The sequence below is a fragment of the Sapajus apella genome, unplaced genomic scaffold (assembly GCF_009761245.1).
Source record: "Sapajus apella isolate SASKATOON/1434 unplaced genomic scaffold, GSC_monkey_1.0 scaffold68, whole genome shotgun sequence".
Lineage (NCBI taxonomy): Eukaryota > Metazoa > Chordata > Mammalia > Primates > Cebidae > Sapajus > Sapajus apella.
In genome coordinates, this window is record NW_022437008.1 from 567,442 (window position 1) to 582,782 (window position 15,341).

The following is a 15,341-nucleotide window of genomic DNA, read 5'->3' on the forward strand; positions in this document are numbered from 1 at the left end:
GTGGGCAATGGCGGCAGAGGACAGTGACTCAGTTCCAGAGGTGTTTAGGGGTCAAAATCAGGGAGCTTGAGAATGGATGCAGTGAGGGGTGGGGTAGAGGCAGAACCCCCATGCTTCTGCCTGGGATGGTACTGGATGGAAAACTGGATGTGGAGCAGTGTCAGGGAGCGGGTGGAGGCTGCTGCCACTGCCATATTGGCCAGAGGTTCGAAGACTCACTGACTCCTCTGATCAGTCAGCCCTCATTTCTTAAAATCCCTGAGATCCAGGGAGGAGTCACCTACCTGGGCCTGACTTCAGATACCCCCCAGCCACGGAGGGACCAGGACAGCAGGCGGATAAAGCCCCTAGGAGGGGAGTGGTTCCAAATCCAGGGGTCAATTAGAGTAAGATACTTAGTCTCTGTGCCTCAGTTTCTTCATGTGTAGAATGGTGGGAATGGAGGTCCCTCTGCATTGGGTTGCTCTGGGGACCAAACAAGCTACTCTGGGGAAAACCCTGTGACAGTGACTACATGGGGTAAGTGCTGTGTGTGTGAGCATTTGACTGCGTGAGGTTCCATTGTGGCACCAGGGAAGAAGAGGTCTCTGCATCTGGGAGCAGCTGGGAGGGCCCCAGAGGAAGCAGCCACATTCCTGGGCTTCGGCAGAGGTGGATGGGACAGGAGACACAGCAGATCCTGCTCTGAGCTGACCCCCAAGTGGTGCCAGAGACATATGACATGTCCAGCTGGCCCTGTCTCTGGAATGTCTGTGGTTTAGCAGCAGAGGCAGAGAAGAAACAGATATTTTCCAAATTGAGTGAGGGGTTAAGATCAAGTGGTGTCCAGGGAGTAGGGGTCCATGAAAGGCATCTTAGTGGAGCGAAGGCATGAGGGTCCCTGGAGGGATGGATGGGATCCAGCTCTGCAGGGTAGATAGGCACCTCAGGCATAGCCAGAAAGAAGCTGGCACGAGAGAGAGGGGTGGCGAGTAGCCCAGGAATGTGGTGGGGGGGGGCATTGGCTGCCTGGGATGCCATTCAGAAAGGCTACACTCGGTCAAACCAGAGCAGGATCTGTTGGGAACCTGTTCTTTGCAGGCTCTAGGCTGCCCCACTGAGCCAGACAGGCAAGGAACCTGTAATTGGATGAAGACAGCCCATTACCGAGCACCCAAGCAAGGCCATCTCCATTCGTGCTAAGAACAGGACGATGGAACCAGGTGCAGTGGCTCACGCCTATAATTCCAGCACTTTGGGATGCCAAGATGGGCAGGTCACCTGAGGTCAAGGAGTTTGAGACCAGCCTGACGAATACAGTGAAACCCCATCTCTACAAAAAATACAAAACTTAGCCGGGCATGGTGGCATGTGCCTGTAATCCCAGCTACTTGAGAGGCTGAGGCAGGAGAATCGCTTGAACCTGGGAGGTGGAAGTTGCAGTGACATGAGATTGAACCATTGCACTCTAGCCTGGGTGACAGAGCAAGACTCTGTCTCCACAAAAAAAAAAAGTGGGGGCGGGCATGGGGAATGTGAGAGAGGAACCTGAGGTGGGGGTGAGGTGGTCTGGAGGCTGCTTTGGGGAAGACTGAAGAGGTAGGTGTGATGGGAGCCTGGAATGGGGAAGAAGAGCTAGGGGGAGAACATGTGCAAAGGCCCTGAGGTGGGCATAAGCCTGCTGTGTTGCGGCAAGAACAGGCCATGATGGCTGGAGCAGAGCTGGCAAGACAGAGGATGTGAGGGGAGGCTGGCCGGGCAGCTGAGCCCCAGGTCGCCAGGGCCTCTTGGCCATGAGAGGATTTTGTCTTAGGTGCTGGGGGAAGCCATAGCAGGTTGTAAACAGGAGACTGCCCCCTTAGCTTATATGTGAGGAATCGATTGGGAGGTTATGAGTGGCAGCAGGGGGTGCCGATGAGGTGGCCAGTGCTGTGGTCTGGAGTGAAATACAGTGACTGGGGCCTGGGTGGTGGAGGTATAAAGAAATGAACAGATCTGAGGAGTGTTTTGGGAGCAGAGCTGCTGTCCTTGCCTACCCCAGCAAGAGGCAGGTGTCTGGCCCAAGGGATGGCCCCAGGAGTGAATGAGGAGGAGGCCAGTGTGGGAACAAAGAATGGGGGGCCCTTAGGCTTTCAGGAGGAAGTGGGGTCTTGAGCGCTGGCCCCAGGACTGGAGCCCACCTGAAAGGCCATTGCTTCCTCCTCTCTGAAATAAGAATGTGGCCACCACGCATGGCCTTGCCAGAACAGACCCCCAGTGGGTGCTTAAAATAATTGGAGTCCTACGTTAGCTGTGACGATTCCCGTGACGATTCATGTATTAGTCATAAAAGTGGCAAGTGTACAAGAAAGGGGATAGAAGCTCCCTACCCCCGGCACCCAGGAATTCCCGGAGAGATTCTCCGAAACCACATTCTGGGCCGCTGCCACACCGCCGCCTCTGGGATGATGCTTTCAGGGCTGTGCTGTCTTGCTCTGCTCTGTGGCTGTATTGAGGCTGGTGCCATCTCTCCCTTACCTGGCTTTAGCTGTTTAGCCTGTGCCATCTCCCTCTCTGTTTGGGGTCGTCTTTGCGGTCTATGTCCTCTCTCCCCAACCCCGGATTTCACAGTGGGCCTCTCTGCTCTGCCTTTGACCTTGGGTTTTGTTTTTATCCTGTGCCACTTCTCTCTACCTCGTGGTTATCTTTTGTGCCATCTCTCACTGACCTTGGGTTTGTATTTGGGTCCTGTGCCATCTATTTCTGACGCCAGTCAAAGTTTTGGGCCTGGGTTGTCTCTCCTTCATCCAGGGCTGTGCTTTGGTACCGGTGTTATCTCCTGACCAGGATGCTGTTTTGGGCTTGTGCCCTGTCTCCCTGACTGTACACTGGGCCAGGGCCTGGGTTATGTCTCCACTGGCTGTAGACGCTGACTTGCGCCTTTCCTCCTCACCCGGGGTCATTTCTGGGCCCTGTGTCCTCTCTTCCTGCTCTGTGTTCTATCCAGGCCTGTGTTATTTAGAGTGCTGTCAGTCTCAGCCCCTTCAGGACCTTGGCTCTTTTATGGCCCTAGGGAGAAGTTGCTGCTTGAATTGGAGTTTGGGGAACCCTTCCATCCCCACCCAGCCCTTGATGTTGGGGCACAGTTGAGGCCTGGTGACAGAGTCAGTGTGCCTGGAGACGTGAGATAATGAGGATGGACATGTGATGAGGGTCTGATTTCAGGCCCAAGGTGGGCTCCTGGAGTCAGTCCAGGCTCCTGGCCCCTTCCCCTCCCTACCTCTCTCTCTCTCGCCTCCCTCAGTTGCTCACTCTCCATGCATTTCTCTTTAACTGTCCACTTCTGTCTTCCTCCCTGCCCCCCTCCACCCCTGCCCGGCTTCCCCTCCAGCAGAAGGCAGACCTGGCTGTGGCCGCCTTCACCATCACAGCCGAGCGAGAGAAAGTCATCGACTTTTCCAAGCCCTTCATGACCCTGGGGATCAGCATCCTCTACCGAGTGCACATGGTATGGTTCCGCTGGACACTGTGGGCTGATGGCCTGGCATGGAGGCTCAGGGCAGGGGGCTATGAGTGGGAGCCAGACTCCCTCAGATGGGCTGGTCAGGTTCCCAGGTCCCTGGTGGGGCAAGGGCTGGGTGTGAGGCTCAGGCCAGGGGTGGCTCTGGGTCTCACTCCCTCTCCCTGTAGGGCCGCAAACCCGGCTACTTCTCCTTCCTGGACCCCTTCTCCCCTGCCGTGTGGCTCTTCATGCTTCTTGCCTACCTGGCTGTTAGCTGTGTCCTGTTTCTGGCCGCCAGGTGAGTCTACTGCCCACTGGGAAGGAAGGGGCTGGAGGAGGCACAAGCCAGGGCCTCAGGGACCACCCTGCGCCGTCTCTCTCGGAACCATCCTTGGCCTTCCTTTCAGGGCCTCAGATTCCCTATGCCCCCCTTCCTTGATTTTGTGCCCTGTATCTGGGTCTCATTCCTCCTCTTGTGGCCCTGACTTGGGCTTTGTGGTTCTGTGTCTGGGTCTCTCCCCTTCCTGCTCTTCCTGCCTCTTTCCTCGTTTGCCTCCTGCCTTCTCTATTTCTCTCTGTGCATCTCTGTCTGTGTCTCTTTCTGCCTCTTCTGTCTCTGTCTCTGTGCATCTCTGTCTGCCTCTTCTCTGTATGTCTTTGTCCGTCTTGCACCTTTTTTCCATCTCTTCCCCTTCTGATCACTGTAACTTCACCTTTTTCCTTTGCTTCTCTCCTCTTCCTCCCTACCTGGGCCCTGGGCCCCATCCACCGCTTCATGTCTCTCCACAGGCTGAGCCCCTACGAGTGGTATAACCCGCACCCGTGCCTGCGGGCGCGCCCCCACATCCTGGAGAACCAGTACACGCTGGGCAACAGCCTGTGGTTTCCCGTGGGGGGATTCATGCAGCAGGGCTCGGAGATCATGCCCCGGGCACTGTCCACGCGCTGTGTCAGCGGAGTCTGGTGAGAAGCTTTCTATCTGCCTCTGCTTGGGGCTGGGGAGTGACCCTTCTGAGGCCTGGAATGGGTTGGGGCATTGCCTGGCGGATTTGATTCCCTATTTTCCCCTGTAGAGCTGTGTGACTCAGAATGGGGTTGGGGGAGCTGAGCTCCAGTTCTGCCACTCACTGGCTGTGTGAGCTTGGCCAGGCTGCACCCATCCCCTGCCTCAGTGTCCTTCTCTGAAAGATGGGGAGAAAGATGCCCACATCTCAGGGTTGTGAGGATTCATTGAGGCTGCTAAGGAAGAGTGCTCTGTGAGCCCAACAGCCTTGTGTGGGCAGGAGGGGTATGATCATAACAGGACCGGTGTCGCTGTCTTGGGCATTGCCTTAGTCATCATAGGGACATAGAATCTCTGAGCCAGGACAACCTTCACTGCCTAGATGTTTTCTCAAAGTCCCACAGGGACCCAGTATCTCAGACAGAACTTCTTTGCCCCTGTCCCAAGCTCCAAGAAACTACATGTCAGAGAGCAGACACCCACAGCTTATGGTGTCTGGACAACAGGTTTGTTGTTGTTGTTGTTGTTATTTTGAGACAGAGTCTCCCTCTGTCACCCAAGCTGGAGTGCGGTGGCACTATCTTAGCTTACTGTAGCCTCTACCTCCCAGGCTCAAGCAATTCTCCTACCTCAGCCTCCTGAGTAGCTTGGATTACAGGCATATGCCACCACTCCCTGGCTAGATATGTTTTTAGTGGAGATGGGGTTTCACCACGTTGGCCAGGCTGATCTCGGGCTCCTGACTTCAAGTGATCTGCCCACCTTGGCCTCCCAAAGTGCTGGGATCACAGGTTTGAGCCACCATGCCCAACCTTGGCCTACAGTTTTAAGAAACTGGAAATTAGATGCCAACACTTTGAGCAAATTCAGTCACAAATTTAGATTTCTTGCTTTCCTTGAAAATCTGGGAGATCTGGCAGCGCTTGTCTGGCATTCCTGCCTGGTGTCACAATCTGCTCCCATCCACCCCCGTTCCCACTGCCCACTGCAGTCGCCTGCTGGCCTGGCCTCCGTAAGCATCCACGTTTGCTACCCTGGGCTTTAAATAGCAGCTGGACTTGGTTGCTGTTCCTGCAACTCTTCTCACCTCCTGTTCCTCAGGAGAACCACGGAAAGCCAAAGAGAATGCTTAAAACAGGGAATATCCTCCCTGTTTACGGATTAGGGGACTGAGACCCAGAGAGAAGGAGTGGCTTGCCAAAGACTGTGTGTCAGCTAGAGGCAGGGCCAGGCTGGAGCCGGGACCAGACTCCTTCCCCCATGCCAGGGGGTCCTCAACACTGCCTATGCCCAGCGCAGCCCTTAAGGCCCTTGGGAGCCTCTCTAGGGCAACCCCAGGTATCTGGCCTTCTTGAGGAACACTTCTTCCTCCCCTCCCCACCACAGAATTCACTCACCCATGGTCATTCTTTTACAGGAAAGGGGTCTCCATCCAGACCCCAATAGAGGGGTCTTGGATCTTGCATAAGAATTCAGGGCAAGTCTATAAAATGGTAGCGTGTTTATTAAGAAAGTAAAGGAATAAAAGAATGGCTACTCCGGCCACGTGTAGTGGCTCATGCCTGTAATGCCAGCACTTTGGGAGGCCGATGGGGGTGGATCACCTGATGTCAGGAGTTCAAGACCAGCCTGGCCAACATGGCAAAACCCTGTCTCTACTAAAAAATACAACAATTAGCTGGGTGCAGTGTCAGGGGCCTGTAATCCCAGTTACTCAGAAGGCTGAGGCAGGAGAATTGCTTGAACCCGGGAGGCAGAGGTTACAGTGAGCCAAGATTGTGCCATTTTGCCATTACACTCCACCAGCCTGGGAGACAGAGCAAGCATCTGTCTCAAAAAAAAAAAAAAAAAAAGAATAGCTACTTCAATTGTCGCTCAAACTTGGGAGGGGGAGGTTGCAGTGAGCTGAGATCTCACCACTGTACTTCAGCCTGGGCAATAGAGCGAGATAAGTAAGTAATAAATAAGTAAGTAAGTAAATAAATAAATAAAAGAATGGCTACTATGTAGACAGAGCAGCCCCGAGGGCTGCTGGTTGCCCATTTTTATGGTTATTTCTTGATGATATGCTAAACAAGGGGTGGATTATTCATGCCTCCCCTTTTTAGACCACATAGGGTGACTTCCTGACATTGCCATGACATTTGTAAGCTGTCATGGCACTAATGGGAGTATAGCAGCGAGGGCAACCTAAGGTCACTCTCGTGGCCATCTCAGTTTGGGTGGATTTTAGCCAGCTTCTTTACTGCAACTCATTTTATCAGCAGGGTCTTTGTGACCTGTATCTTGTGCCAACCTCCTATCTCATCCTGTGACTTAGGATGCCTTAACCATCTAGGAATGCAGCTCAGTCGGCTTCAGCCTCATTTTACACAGCTCCTATTCAAGATGCATTTGCCCTGGTTCACACGCCTCTAAAAATTCCACAGATGCCTGTTGAGCATCCGTGTGCCAGGCACTCAGGTGAAATCAGCCCTATCCCTGCCCTGGAGAGGCGGAGGAGCCAAGAATAAACAAGTAAACAGATAAATCAACACTGGACATCCTATTTTATTCAAAGAATAGGTCCCAAAGATATTATCTAATTTGTATCTTTTTCAATTCAAGACTAACCTTAATAGGTGGCAGGTTTTCCCCTTCTCTTAACTAAGTGGAACTAGCTGCAGTATGGCAGGCATTAGCAATTCACCTGATCCACTGGCTTGGACACTTGTGAGTTTTGATGGGTTTTTTAATGGTTTTGGATGGGCATCATTTCAAATTATACCCCTGTAGAGGATCGATTGAGCCCGGGATGTTGAGATTACAGTGAGCTGTGACCACGCCACTGCTGTGATCACTCTAGCCTGGGTGACAGAGCGAAGCGGTTTCAAAAAAAAAAAATCACAAAAAACAAAAAATCCAATGAAAGTCCTATTCGTTTCCTATTGCCACTGCAAAAAATTACCACAAATTTAGTGGCTTAAAACAATACACATTTATTCTCCTATAGTTCTGGAGTTTGGAAGCCTGAAATAGATGTCAGTGGGCTAAGATCAAGTTCTTGGCAGGGCTGGTTCCTTCTGGAGGCTCTAGGGGAGAATTTGTTTCTTTACCTTTTCCAGAGTTTAGAAGCCACTTGTATTCCTTGGTTCATGGCCCCTTCCTCCATCTTCAGAACCAGCAGTGTAGGATCCACAAATTTCTCTCTCTAACTTCCGTCTTCCACTCATAAGGACCCTTATTTCCTTTGGGCCTTCCTGGATAATCCAGAGTAATCCCCCCATATTCAGATCCTTAACTTAATCACAGTGGCCAAGTCACTTTTTGGAAGTAAGGTCACATCTTCACATGTTTTGGGGATTAGGATAGAGATGTCTTTGGTGGTGGTAGGCAGGGCCCATTCTGCCTGCCACACAGTCCATGTGAGATGTACTAAATTTTTGATATACTGTAATGATGTTGCCGATGCACGTAAAATGTGCTATTGAGGAGCCAACCAGGATACCGTAATAGAAGAGTAGAGTGTGGGGGTGGTCAGAGAAGGGCCCCCTGAGGAGGTGAACTGCATTGAGTCCTAAAGGCAGAAACAGAGTCGTCCATGCCAAGGAGAGGGAGGAGCATTCTAAACAGAGGGAGAGAGCCAGGTATAAGGTGCTGAGAGGGTGCCCAGGAGACCTGCTGTGACAAATCTGGTCACGTCCCCACAGTAAGGTGGGGGCAGACTAGTGCAGGCCACTGCTTCTGCCACCTGGGCAGTGGCCCTCTTCCTGAGGGTAACACTCTCCAGCCAGCTGTTTTCTGCCCCTTCCCATCACTGTCACCCAGACAGCCCCCACTCACGTCCCCTCCCTCATCAGAGCCTTTGGCCCTGGGGCCCACTCTCTTCTGCACCCAAAGTCCTCCCACACATTCACTCATTCAGCAGATGTTTGTAAATCTTCAGATGTGACGCAGCACCATGACTCAGCAGGCGAGTCCCCGCCCTTATGGGACTCACGGTCCAGTGGAGGAGGTGGGGTTTGGTGCCATCACGCTTGGGGACTTGGCTGGTAGCTGACATGCAGCAGCTGGTCCCCTTCTCTCCAGTGCCCCCTCAGCCCACAGCTGTCTGCAGCCAAACCTGAGAGCTTGTCACTATTCAGGACAGCTCTGCCTTGGGAGTCAACATGTATTTTTCCTTTTTTTTGAGACAGAGTCTTATTCTGTCGCCCAGGCTGGAGTGCCATGGCACAATCTCGGCTCACTGCAACCTCTACCTCCTGGTTTCAAGCAATTCTGCCTCAGCCTCCCGAGTAGCTGGGATTGCAGGCGTGCGCCACCTTGCCTGGCTAATTTTTGTATTTTTAGTAGTGATGGGGTATTGCCATGTTGGCCAGGATGATCTCGAACTCCTGACCTCAAGTGATCCACCAACCTCGGTCAGCCTCCCAAAGTGCTGGGATTACAGGTGTGAGCCACCGCACCTGGCTGGGAGTCAATATTTCTAAGGTTTCACTCTGACCCTGGTCCCTGTCCCTCCTGACTCTCCCTTGGTCGCTTGGTGCAGTGAGTCCTCTGATCTCCCTCTTTTCATTCTCTGAGCCTTCCTGCTTTCACTCGTCCATCTCCAGGTGGCTCCTAGGCTATCTCTGCAGCCATTGTCCTCAGCTTTTCCTCAGGTCCTTTCCCCATGCCCTCCTGGCCAGAAAACCCCAAAACCTCAGATCTAGCCAGTAGCTTGGCTGTGCCCCCTTAACCCCAACTGTACCAGGGGCACCCACAACCCCTTATCCATACCTCCAGTCCCTCTCTTACCTCCAGGCAGCATTTGCCCGGTTGGTCACCCTTCTAGAAACTCCTTGCTTCTAGGCTCTGTGTCTTCCTGGTTTCCTCCAACCGTTCTCGTTCTGTTTCATTTGCTGTGGGTTCCTTCTGCCCTTGCCACCCCTCATATGGGGCTTCTTGCTCACACCAGTGAGTTTTCAGTACTTGCAGATACAGTACCCTCTTTTTATAGCAAATATTTTTTAATGTCCTTTTCCACCCTGAGCTGAAGTTCAAGGGCAATATATCTTCCTACACATATAATTTGTAAAAAATCAATATAATGCCCTAATTGCAATATGAAGGAGAAAAAGCAGGGAAATGACTTCTAATAAAATAATATGGCAATACACAAATGCCTGGGTGTGGTTACACTGGAAGACAGACTGCGACAGTCGGCGCCTGCTTAGAATAAGTAAGTGGCATGATGAGAAGATCATTTAACAGAATTGTACCACCACTTGATATCTGACACATTGAAATAGTTGACGAATGAGTATGTTTGTGCAAATACAAGTCACTGTGAACGTGATGATCTGCTAATGCAACTGCTGCAGGAGTCTTGACTTGGGTCTCAAGTGCGAGCGGATTTGCTGTCAGAGAGATGATTTCCCTCATCGCTGAGCAGCTCTCAGCAAAGTTCCAAACAACAACATCCAATAGTTCCTCAATTCAAGCAAGAGGTGCTTTTCTGGAGATTTTGGTTTATATTATAGTAATGGAAAAAAATACTTGAGTTTTTAATGTACCAAGGAGTTAGGCTCAGATAATCACAGAACAGTTATTCCCCGTTATTCAGACCAGGTCTCGAATTTTTGGGCCATTCTACTCTGACCACTGGTGGCCTACACTTTACCAAACACCTCCCAGGGTGCCCTTCCCGCCAGAGACCACTGTTCCATACACACTATCAGGGGCCATCTCACCTGCTGCTGGACTTCCCTTGTTGTATGAATGCTAACACTTCCGAAGTCATCTCTAGACCCCTCCCTGTGTCCAGCCTACTGGGACTGCTCCTCTTGGGAGCCTAACAGACGTCTCCAAACTCACCTTGTGCAAAACAGAGCTCATGTCCTTACTCCCAAATCTGACTCAGTCTGTGTTCACTCTGCTGCCTTAGTGAGTGCCTGCATCACCACCACCAGTCACCCACACTGTGTCCTCAGGGGCTAGAGGGTGCCCAGTGTGTACCAGGAACTGAGTAATTTTTGTTGTTATTGTGTTGTCTTTTTTTTTTCTTTTTTGAGATGGAGTTTTGCTCTTGTTGCCCAGGCTAGAGTGCAGTGGCACAGTCTCGGCTCACGGTAATCTCCACCTTCTAGATTCAAGTGATTCTCCTGCCTCAGCCTCCCGAGTACCTGGGATTACAGGTGCCACCCACCACACCTGATTAATTTTTTGTATTTTTAGTAGAGATGGGGTTTCATCATGTTGGCCAGGCTGGTCTTAAACTCCTGACCTCAGATGATCTACCCGCCTTGGCCTCCCAAAGTGCTGGGATTATAGGCGTGAGCCACCATACTCGGCCAAGTAATTTTGTTTTGCATGGATGACAGCATTGACCTATAAGATGGATTAGGAGAGACTTGGTTTCTGAAGAGATTGAGCCAGACCTTGGGTCTTTGTGTCTTGGGGTTTTGGTTTTATTTTTCAGGAGGCTGTATAATTCATCTCTCTATCAAGCCCTCACTCCATCCCCATTCCAGTGCCTAGCATAGCACTTTGCATGTGTGTTCTGCAGAGGACAGCTGCTGTTTTCAATATTATGTGCTGGGGATGTGAGGGCGGGAGGCCTGAGAGGCCCTTTCAGCATCTCTTCTGCCTTCAGGCCCCATAGATATATATGGTCTGCAGGGACCCTGGCCATTCTTACTTGCCAGGAGGGAGGACGGGGGGTAAGACAAACGATTGTTCTGGGGTCCCACAGCCAAGATGGTGGGAGCCTTTTCTCCCAGGTTGTTCGTGTGTCATCAAGACAATAAGAGCAGACACTTGCATAGCACTTGCTGTGTGCCAGATTTGCTCAGTCACTCTTCATGAAACCCAGTGAGGAAGGGCCTACGATTGAACTAACCTCATGGGTGAGGAAACTGCAGCACAATTCCAAGGTCACACAGCAAGGCAGCGATGGAGACAGGATTTGGGGATTTTCCAGAGATCTTTCTATTATTGATTTCTAATTTAGCTCTATGATGGTCAGAGAACATCAAGGACTTTAATCCTTTTAAATTTATTGAGACTTGCTTTAGAGCTCAGCATACAGTCTGTCCTGGTAAATGTTCTATGTGGACTTGCATTGAATGTGTTTCTGCTGTTGGTGGGTGCAGCGTTCTATAAGGGTCAATTGGGGCCAGTAGGTTGATCATGTATTCAAGTCTTCTCTATCCTTACTGATTTTCTACTTGTTACATCAATTATTGAGAGGAGTTTTGAAATCTCACCCGGTAATAGCAGGAAATTTGTCTGTTTCTCTTCTATTCTATCCGTTTTTGCCTCATACATTTGAAAGCTTTGTAATTGGGCACATAAATGTTTAAGATTGTTATAGCCTCTAGATGAATTGACCCCTGTGTCATTATGTAATGTCTCTCCTTATTCCTGGTAACATTCCTTCTTCTGAAGTTAACTTTATTTGATACTAATATAGGCACTCTACCTTTCTGATGCGTAATGTTTGCATAGCATATCTTTTCCCTGTTTTTTTATTCTCAACCCTTCTAGATTATTATATTTAAAGTGGGTTCCTTTTCTTTTCTCTTAAATAGAGATAGGCTCATGGGAGCCTCTTTTCCCGGGTCAGTCCTGGGTCACCAAGACAATGAGAGCAAACACTTGCATAGCTCTCATTGTCTTGTTTTGTTGCCCAGGCAGGTCTTGAATTCTTGGGCTCAAGTGATCCTCCCACCTTGGCCTCCCAAAGTGTTGAGATTACAGCTATGAGCCACCACACCTGACCATCATGTGCTAGAGTGCAGTGGTGCAGTCACGGGTCACTGCAGCCTTAATCTCCCAGGCTCAAGTGATCCTTCCACTTTAGTCTCCTGCGTATCTGTACCGCCATACCCGGCTAATTTTTTTTATTTTTGGTAGTCGTGCACCACCACATCCGGCTAATTTTTTTTATTTTTGGTAGAGATGAAGTCTCTCTCTATTGCCCAGGCTGGTCTCAAACTTTTGGGCTCAAGCAGTCCTCCAACCTCAGCATCCTGAAGTGCTAGGATCAGGGTAATTGGGAAATCCAATCACCTCAAACATTTATATTTTCTCTAAGTAAAGATGTTTTTAAATCTTTGTCTTTATTCTTTTTTTTTTTTTTTTTTTTTGGTGACAGAGACTTGCTCTGTTGCTCAGGTTGGAGTGCAGTGGCACGATCTTCACTCACTTTTTATTATTTTCTTCTTCTTTTGTAGTGGTCTCACTTTGTTGCCCAGGCTGGTCTGAACTCCTGGCCTCAAGCAGTCTTCCTTCCTTGGCCTCCCAAAGTGCTGGGATTACAGGCATAAGCCACTGCTCTGGCCCTATGTAAATATTTTGGACTTTATTGGCCATATGGTCTTTGTTGCAGCTACTCAATTCTTCTATTGTAGTATGAAAGCCATTGTAGATGATACATTAAATGAATGAGTGTGGCTATGTTCCAATAAAACTTTATTTATGGATTCTGACACTGAAATTTGAATTTTATATAAGTAATGTGTCATACAATTTTTTTTTTTTTTTTTTTGAGGCAAGATCTCATTCTCTTGCCCAGGCTGGAGTACAGTGGTACAATCTTGGCTCACTGCAGCCTGGACCTCAGGTTCAAGCAATTCTCCTGCCTCAACCTTCCGAGTATCTGGAACCACAGGCACGTCCCACCATGCCTGGCTAACTTTTTGCAGAGTAGGGTTTCGCCATGTTGCTCCGGCTGGGCAACAGAGTGAGATCTTGCCTCAAAAAAAAAAAAAAAAAATTATGACACATGACTTATACAAAATTCAAATTTCAGTGTCAAAATCCATAAATAAAGTTTTATTGGAACACAGCCACACTCATTCATTTAATGTCTCATCTACAATGGCTTTCATACTACAATAGAAGAATCGAGTAGCTGCAACAAAGACTCAACTATTTAATTCTTCTATTGTAGTATGAAAGCCATTGTAGATGGAGGTGGAGGTTGCAGTGAGCCAAGATCGCACCACTGCACTCCAACCTGGGCGACAGAGCAAGACTCCATCTCCAAAAAACAACAACAAAAAATGTAAAGACCATTCTTAGCTTATGGAGCTGTACAAAATAGACAGCAGGCCAGATTTGGTCTGTGGGCCATAGTTTGCCAACCCCGGTTCAAACCATTTACCCTTAATGTAATTACTGATATGGTTAGGTTTAAATCTGCCAACCTGCTATTTGTCCCATCTATTCTTTGTTCCCCTTTTCTTCTTTTTCTACCCTTTTGGGGGTTTACTGGGACTTTTGTTTGTTTGTTTGAGACAGGGTCTGACTCTCATCACCCAGGCTGGAGTGCAGTGGCACAAACACGACTCAAGCTCATGCAATCCTCCTGCCTCAGTCTTCTATGTAGTTAGGACTCTACCATGCCCAGCTAATTTTCTTATTTTTTGTAGAGACAGGGTCTCACTTCATTGCCTAGGCTGGTCTCAAACTCCTGAGCTCAAGTGATTTGCCCACCTTGGCCTCCCAAAGTGCTGGAATTACAGTGTGAGACACAGTGCCTGGCCTGTTGGAATTTTTAAGATTCTGTTTATCTCGGCTCTTGAATATACTTCTTTGTTTTATTTTTCTTAGTGGTTTTCTGGGTTTACAATATGTATCTTTATTTATTACAAAATACTTTCAAGTAACATTATACCATTTCACATAAGATATAATAAGACCCTGACATCATGATATGTTCCCCTCACCCTCCCATCCTTTGAGCTATTATATCTATTACTTCTGCATATCTTATGAACCCCACAATACATTAGGGGTGTGTGTGTGTGTGTGTGTGTGTGTGTGTGTGTGTGTGTGTGTGTGTGTGTGTTTGCTTTAAACAGCAGATGCAGCCAGGTGTGGTGGCTCATGCCTGTAATCCCAGCACTTTGGGAAGCCAAGATGAGTGGACTGCATGAGCTCAGAACTTCAAGACCAGCCTGGGCAACATGCCAAGACCCTGTCTCTACAAAATATACAAAAATTAGCCAGGCATGGTTGCACATGCCTGTGGTCCCAGCTACGTGGGAGGCTGAGGTGGGAGGATCGCTTGGGTCCAGGAGGTCGAGGTGTCAGTGGGCTGTGTTCACACCACTCCACCCCAAAGCGAGACCCTATCTCAAAAACAAAACAAAACCAATAAATGCTTTGTAAGGAAATTTGAAAATGAGGAATATTGCTTTTGATTTTACAGGTTCATGGACAAAAATTTTAAAAAAAGAAAAGAAAATGAGGAATATATCTTTTATATTTACCCACAAATCTACCATTTGAAGAGGGTGCCCTTTACCCCTTTTCATACATCCACGTTTCTACCTGGTGGTGTGCTTCACCTTAACCTGCAGAACTTCCTTTAATATTTCTTGCTGTGCAGATCTGCTGGCAATTAATTCTCTCTGCTTTGGTTTTGTCTGAAAAATGTGTTAGTGTGTCTTCTTTGAGGGATATTTTTTTGCCTGCTGTGGAATTCTAGGTTGACAGTTTTGTTTTGATTTTTCTTTTTTTTTTTTTTTGTTTTGAGACGGAGTTTCGCTCTTGTTACCCAGGCTGGAGTGCAATGGCGCGATCTCGGCTCACCGCAACCTCCGCCTCCTGGGTTCAGGCAATTCTCCTGCCTCAGCCTCCCAAGTAGCTGGGACTACAGGCACGCGCCACCACGCCCAGCTAATTTTTGTATTTTTAGTAGAGACGGGGTTTCACCATGTTGACCAGGATGGTCTCGATCTGTTGACCAGGATGGTCTCGATCTGTTGACCTCGTGATCCACCCGCCTTGGCCTCCCAAAGTGCTGGGATTACAGGCTTGAGCCACCGCCCCCGGCCTTGTTTTGATTTTTCTTTCAGCATGTTGCATCGTCTTTGGGCTTGCACGCTCTCTGACAAGAAGTTAACTGGC

At 49.2% G+C, this 15,341-nt stretch overlaps 1 protein-coding gene across 7 annotated transcripts in view; it reads left to right on the plus strand.

Annotated features, from left to right (window-relative positions):
• GRIK5 (glutamate ionotropic receptor kainate type subunit 5) overlaps window positions 1-15,341 on the plus strand; it is a 73,828-nt gene that overhangs the window by 45,716 nt on the left and 12,771 nt on the right. For 4 of the 7 annotated variants that reach the window (XM_032249235.1, XM_032249238.1, XM_032249237.1 and 1 more), the window contains 3 exons: window positions 3,353-3,466; window positions 3,649-3,758; window positions 4,250-4,423. In XM_032249235.1, the coding sequence (XP_032105126.1) occupies window positions 3,353-3,466; window positions 3,649-3,758; window positions 4,250-4,423 (398 nt within the window). Of the gene's footprint in view, window positions 1-3,349; window positions 3,467-3,648; window positions 3,759-4,249; window positions 4,424-15,341 lie in introns of all 7 variants that reach the window. The other 3 variants (XM_032249234.1, XM_032249236.1, XM_032249239.1) reach the window with 1 other exon arrangement.